General features: G+C 42.6%; 1 protein-coding gene across 3 annotated transcripts in view; it reads right to left on the bottom strand.

Annotated features, from left to right (window-relative positions):
* BRSK2 (BR serine/threonine kinase 2) overlaps positions 1 to 7,064 on the bottom strand; it is a 329,823-nt gene that overhangs the window by 28,778 nt on the left and 293,981 nt on the right. For all 3 annotated transcript variants that reach the window (XM_009328460.1, XM_009328458.1, XM_009328459.1), the window contains exons 13-15: positions 6,455 to 6,515; positions 1,949 to 2,156; positions 748 to 796 (exon numbers count right to left, since the gene is read on the bottom strand). In XM_009328460.1, the coding sequence (XP_009326735.1) occupies positions 748 to 796; positions 1,949 to 2,156; positions 6,455 to 6,515 (318 nt within the window). The remainder of the gene's footprint in view (positions 1 to 747; positions 797 to 1,948; positions 2,157 to 6,454; positions 6,516 to 7,064) is intronic.

The following is a 7,064-nucleotide window of genomic DNA, read 5'->3' as shown; positions in this document are numbered from 1 at the left end:
GTCCAGCTCTGGAGTCCTCAGCACAGGAAAGACACAGACCTGTTGGAGTGGGTCCAGAGGAGGGTCACAAAAATGATCAGGGGCATCGAACACCTCTCCTATGAAGAAAGGCTGAGAGAGTTGGGGTTGTTCAGCCTAGAGAAGAGAAGGCTTCGGGGAGACCTTATCGCAGCCTGTCAGTACTTAAAAGGGGGCTTATAAAAAAGATGGCGAGCAACTTTTTAGCAGAGCCTGTTGTGACCGGACAAGGGGTGGTGCTTTTAAACTAAAAGAGGGTAGATTTAGACTAGATATAAGGAAGAAATTTTTGACGCTGAGGGTGGTGAAACACTGAAAGAGGTTGCCAGAGAGGTGGTGGATGCCCCATCCCTGGAAACATTCAAGGTCAGGTTGGACGGGGCTCTGAGCAACCTGATCTGGTGGAAGATGTCCCTGCCCACGGCAGGGGGGTTGGACTAGATGACCTTTAGAGGTCCCTTCCAATCCAAACTATTCTATGATTCTAAAATGAGATGGTTACTGGGAGACTGTTTCATCACCTGCTGATCCCACTGCTATTACTGAGGTATAGATTTTACCCAGGGTCATGAGCAGAAGAACCATTTCAGATCTCTATCCTGCTCACAGGATAACAGGATACAGTCAGATACTGATCCAGAACAGGAATATGTCACCCTATGACATTCAGGCCAGGAAATGACATTAGTAAGTGGTGGAAAAAAAGTAGTGTACTGGCAAATTACTTACTCTGGGGATGATTCTGGGGTTAAATTAGACATCTCCTCTGGTGTAGGTACTGCCCATGCACGCACAGCCAAAGAGAGGGAGGGAGAAAAGAAATTGATGATTCAGTACACCTTCCATTTTCTGCTTGTATACCAATGAAACAATTCTGGCATTACACCCTCTTGCATTTGCCCACTGCCTCTGCAGACTAGTTCTGACATTTGAACATTGGTCATATGTCTCTAGATCACTGTATCTAATCAAGTGCTGCATTTCAAGGCTCACCCTACCCTTCCTTAAATCGTTATGTAATCTTGCACTGGCTTCAATGGTTTCTGGTTCAGACCCAAACATCATGCCAATTTGATTGCTTTACAATTGCTTCAAAGCCCAGTTGGACGCAGCTCAGTCACTGCCGCAATTCTCCGCAGTTCTCTGACTATCTCAGAGACAATGTCCCTGACCATCACAGTTCAAAATTTAACTCTTCCATGGCTGTAATCCTCCTTTGCCATAGGATCACATCCCAGTACCCTGTAAAACCACAGGGTGTTGGGATAGCTGCTGATGACATCTGAGGATAATGCATGTGACTTTGGGTGCCCTTTGCCTGAATGCAAAAAGCCACCTGGAGCTTGAAGAAGAAAATTTTGCACATCTCAACACTCTAGAGACTCTGAAAACTGAAATAGGCCAGCAGATATGAAACCACTGATTGTATTAAGGAGATATTTACACCAATTACCAAAGGAGCTAAAAAAAGCATTAACCAAGATCAAACAAGCTGTGCTTCAGAAAGGCAATTTCAGCCTATTGCCACTGGCTATCTTTTTTTCAACAGAAGTTTCAGCCTGTGGCTACGGAGAGGCAGCGGAGTACAGCCATAGGGGAAATGGCAGAGCTCTAGGTTTGCTGACAAAACTAGTAGAGAAGCTGAAGATAAAATTTTCTTGTGTTCTAAGAGCCACAACAGGGATAGTAAGAGCTGTAAGGCTACAGTGTGAAGAGGGCTCAGGAGATGCTGTTGGAGCAGGTGCAGTGGCATGACAGAGCCTGCTCACACGTGTCTTGGGTTAGGACTGGCTGACACTATCACTCTCATTTTCAATACCAATATTCAGTCCTTAGTACATGAAATTTGCAGAGCCACAGAGAGGTAACAACTTGCTGCTGCATGTCTGCCCAAATCAGAACCACCCTGTATGTTTGGGTGAGTACTCACCTTGCAATTTCCGGCGATGGAAGCGAGGAGACCCCAGGAAACTATTCTTGATTGAGTTGAGCCGTGTCCTCCATGGCATTCCTCCAATGCTGGGGCTGGATGGTGGTGTTGGGTTGGGTGTGCCTGCTGGGCTCTCCTTTGGCGTATGGACAGGTGTCCCCTTGGGGGTAGGGAGGGGACTTCCCCTTGGAGAGGGGTGAGGGGTAACCTGTATGATGGGGATAGATTTGGTGCTTGGGTCAGTACTAGAAGGGAGCAATCTAACAGGAGACATAGGGTTGGTTTGCACTTTAGGAACAGCCAGCTGTGGGTTAAAGCCGGCAGCAGGCGAGCGGCCCTGAGCATTCTGCACAGGGATGTTCGGGGAAGAAGGGGTGCTGATATTGCTGGCAGGGAGTGGGTTGGATTTAGTAGACTGGAGTGGTTTTTCGGCCAATTTGCTCTTGGATGGCAAAGTCTGCGTCTTTGGGTTGGGCTGAAGTGCTGGCTTTGGTTGGAGTACATGTCCAGGCCTGGAGGCGTTCCTACAAGCATCAGGGTCCAAGGAGACTTGGGGTCGGGGAGAGAAAGGGAGGTCGGAGGTCTGAGGGGGGATGAAGAACTTTCTGATAGGCTACGAGACAGACGCAGAGTGTCCATGCACATCAAAAACAGTGAAATACGCATAGAGCGGGCGAGCAGAGAAAGGAAAGTCAGAATAAAATCCATCCAAGTCACAAAGATGCACCATGTCACAAGGAGACACAAGAGATGGAGGTGAAGGGGTAGTGGGGGGAGGGGTTTTGCAAAGAAACAAAAACGAACAAACAAACAAAAAACAAAAAAAAAGACATGCAGTTAGCTGGGAACACAGCATAATCAACAACAGCAGCAGTGGCAGCAGCAAGAACAACAGTGTCATAACAGGCTTCATCATATTAACCAACCATGTGTCAGCAAAGGAAAACAACTGAAAGAAAAGTAAAACAAAGGAAAAGTAAAAAAAAAACAAAATAAAAGAAAGTAACCAAGAAAAAAGAAGAGAGAAATGCCATCTCTCTGGGATTGTTCTGATTGCCCTGCAGTGAGAGAAGCACGATGCTGTAGGAAGGTGAGGAAGGGGAAGAAGAACCACTTAAGCCACAGACAAATTGAGATGTGCCAAGAATGGGACCACCTCTTTCAGCTTCAAGTGCGCATATGCAAACCCAGTAGAGAGATGAAACTCAGAACAGGTGTGTGATACATACGGAGTGGTAGGCGATACACACAGGTTACTGCACACACCAGTCAGAACCTCTTTCCTTCCTCTTTACCCCTGACACTGGCTAATGCACACGCCAGCTGCAGCCACCCATTGCAGAAAGAGGGGGAACAGGGAGAGTGATGCCACGTGGGCATCCACTCTCCTCCCCTGGCCTGGAAGGTTAAACCGCTCAGCATTCACTTGGAGGCTTCAGAGCACACACCATCACGAGAAAAATATGAACTCAGGTTGGTGTTTGATTTGTAAATAGCTACAGCAAAAACTTCAGAGAGGCCTGGCAAATTTGTTTATCTGGGAAGAGATGATGCTTCCCATCAGACTTTATGCTTCTCCTGCAACATCCCTCATCGCATTGAAGGATAGCTTGATAATTGGAATTTCTGTTATAAAGTCACAGCAATATTTGCCATTAAGTCCCAATTCTATGGAGGGGATGGGGTGAGCCATTGTTTTGTAAGACACAGTTTAAAAAGAAAAAGACAACCAAAGTTCATAATCCATCACTGAGTTATCAAAATGGGATTATGAATTTTTTTTTTCCCAAACAAAAACATTTACGCGTTAGAGGCATTTTGGGAAACCATTCATATGTCGACAGCAAACAGCAATAAACAGACTTGGGAGGATAGAAGCCTTTTAAAGGGATATTAGCAAGCTAAAAATCACATTTAAAACAAAACGAATGTTCTTACAAAACATTGGTGTTAACACCTTAGATTACAAGTACTGGCAGAATTGTAAAAATAGAAATGACTACTCAAGATCTTTAGCTTTGGTCTGCACTCAGATTCTGATTTCTATAAATTATTACCTATTATAAATTATTTATCACCACTATTATTATCATCCATTCTTAACACCTAAAAACTGTAATCAAGCAGTGTCCAGACATACCATGTACACGTAACCATGCCTCAAATCTCAGTCCCAGGTAAGCACACTCACTAGTGAGTTTACTTTCTGGGTTTGATTGATTAGCACAATGTTGCCATATTTAAAAAATGCAGAAATGTATTTTAAGACAATTCCTAAAATTGTTTGCATCAAAGTTTTATAATTACTTTAAAGAACTTAGTGTTAGGCCACCAAAATGAAAAGAAAATCACTACATCAAAACATTTGTATTATTATTAGGATTGTAAAGTTAAACTAAAGTCTGCCATGTCAGTAAATTCTGATCACCAATGAGAAAGGAAGGAGAAAAGATGAGGAAAGTGGTTAAGTTATGGAAGTCACTATCAGCATCCGACTATTAACCATTTGCAAATGACACCAATGGATAAAGTCAAAAACTGTTGATTGCAAATGTTTCCTTGCAATTTTTATATCTTATGTGTATGATGGTTTGAGAAACAAATTTGAAAGAAATAAGTCAAATTCAACTCCCACTTAAGCCGTTAAGAATCTGAAGGGGCACCCTTAATTACCGCATTTTTAATAACGAAATAAAGAACAAGATTAGGCCTATATTTCAGCTGGTGCAATGGGGAACACCAGTAGCAAGATCTTGTGAGATTTAAGAACTCTTAGTTGCTGTCGAATTCAATTCCTCATAGAACTGAACCTAAGGAGCGCATATAGTGAAACGTATTTGCTTTTTAAAGTATGTTCTCTTTCAATAATCTAAGGTGCTATCAGAAGCATAGGTAAGGACGTTTAAAAAAAATATGATTTTTATTCCAACATTTCCTTTTAAGCCTCAAATTTGACCTGCCTTAATATCGTTATGATCTGCTGAAAATGCCATCTGGTTGCTAAATCCCTTTGAAGACTATTTAATCAACTGCCTATTAAGTAATAATGGTAAGATACAGCAACTATGGAACAGACCTTGTCATCCTTATTCTTTGATGTAGTCCTACTGAGATGTCAGAAATTGATCCCAAGAGATCAATTAATGAGATCAAGATTTAGGTTTGCTGCACGGGATGCTTATTTTGTGCACAAAACTGTTTCCATGCTCTTTTTCAGTACATTTTGCAGTGGCATAAGAGTTCTCAGACCTCTGCTTCATTCCACTGACATCCAGGAGTCCCAGTGCAGAAACAAGGAAATGGATCTGCACTGGTTCCTGGCACATGAAAGACTCAGAGGAGACCACAAAAACATTTATGCCAGTTGCAAAACAGGGTAACAATTGATAGGAACCCAGAATACATTTCAGAAAATAGTTCAGTCAAGCAAGGAGTTGGAAGCTTTTTTAGCCTATAAACTTACACCCGACAGTGTGTCTTTATGCATAAGAATTACACACAGTGTTACTGGGGAATTACAATTTTAAATACTTGGAATACTGATGTTATCTTCATATACTAAGAGTAGATCCATAAGTGTATCCATACCCTAACACATGGAATATATCCATTTCCAATGGGGGATGGCATCTTCTCATGAAGTCATGAAAAGTAAGTAGAAATCCTCCAAAGACTCTGGGCCAGACAATTAGGTAACATGGATTGCCATAGCCCTACAGACTTCTTGATGAGTTCTAGACTTTTGTAAGGACTGCAGTCTTGAAGTGACTAAGCTGACCTTGTCAGACACTAGGAATACTCACTCATCCCTAAAGAAGTTACCAAGGAGAGGGAGGCCTCTGTCATTGCACTTAGAAATTGTTAATAACTTTGCAACAGATGTACTATCAAGCATGTTTTGTACTAGCTGAGTATCAGTATTAGTTGAGTATCAGTATTTAGTTGACTGTATATTGAATAAGGGCATGTGAATGTACCTTATTTATAGGGGTTTGAGTGTTCTTTTCTCATCTTAGTCAAATTCTTACTTCCCTTTTAAATTTGCTAGCCCTCAAATTTGTATAATTTATTTTCTCTGACTTTCTAATACAAGCTATTCTGAGGCAAACAGAATCCAGCTGGTTGTAACCAGCATAGTTTGGTGTGACCTGACTGAAGGTAGCTGTGAAATGGTTCCTGATATTTGGTCTGAAACCACACTGTATACAGACCTCAGCTGGATATGGCAGTGTTTAGTCATAGCAATGTTATTCTATGTGCTTATGAGACTGAAAAAGGGCAGGGGCACAGTGAGATCCCTGCTAACAGTGCAGGGAACATGTATGAGAAATTTGCTGCTTGCATTTGTAAATAACGTTTCCTTCACCACCCATGAAAATTTACAAGCTGCCAAGGAAAAACAAAACATCCCAGCTAAGAGCCACAGCTCTGCTACAACAGATGTCAAAAAGCATCAAGCATGTGTGAGTGAATTGGACCAACAGATCTTGAAGCAGTACCACTTACCCTTGGACTGCTGAGGGGACTGGTGGAGAGCCCAGACGATGCTCCGCTGATTGACCGAGACCTGAATGGACACAATAAGGGAAACAGCCCTCAGAAAACTTGGACAAGTAATAACCCTGAACACCAGCCACCACAGGCACAGGCATGAAGTGAGGAGGACGAGGGAGGCTGTCACTGGAAAAGCATATGACTCTCTCCTTTCACTACTGTCACATTTTTCAGTTGTGCCACCCTCAAAACAAAGACATGCTGCTGCTCGGGGAGGATACTATAATCCCTTCTCATTAAAAGAGTTGCTACCTTCTTTTCGGTCATCAAGCACATGGAAGCTACTACATCTGACCTGTGCAAGCTGAACTGCTGAATTCAAAAAGGACTGTCAAGACATTCATGTTGGTGCTGAGAATTCTCTTCTGTGCAGTGCTGGTGGACACAGAATGAGATGTTCTCTGTCACAAGCAACATGGAAAAGCACCTTGTGTACAAGGCACAAAGGTAGGGGATTCTTCCAGGTATTAAGAAACAAACAAGTCTCCATGATCCAGGCACACAGTGTTTCCTATGTGATGACTTCCCAATGAAATCAAAGCTCACATTGGCTTAATCCTTT

The sequence above is a fragment of the Pygoscelis adeliae genome, unplaced genomic scaffold (genome assembly GCF_000699105.1).
Source record: "Pygoscelis adeliae isolate BGI_AS28 unplaced genomic scaffold, ASM69910v1 Scaffold166, whole genome shotgun sequence".
Classification (NCBI taxonomy): Eukaryota; Metazoa; Chordata; class Aves; order Sphenisciformes; family Spheniscidae; genus Pygoscelis; species Pygoscelis adeliae.
This window is presented reverse-complemented; position numbering and strand designations above follow the sequence as displayed.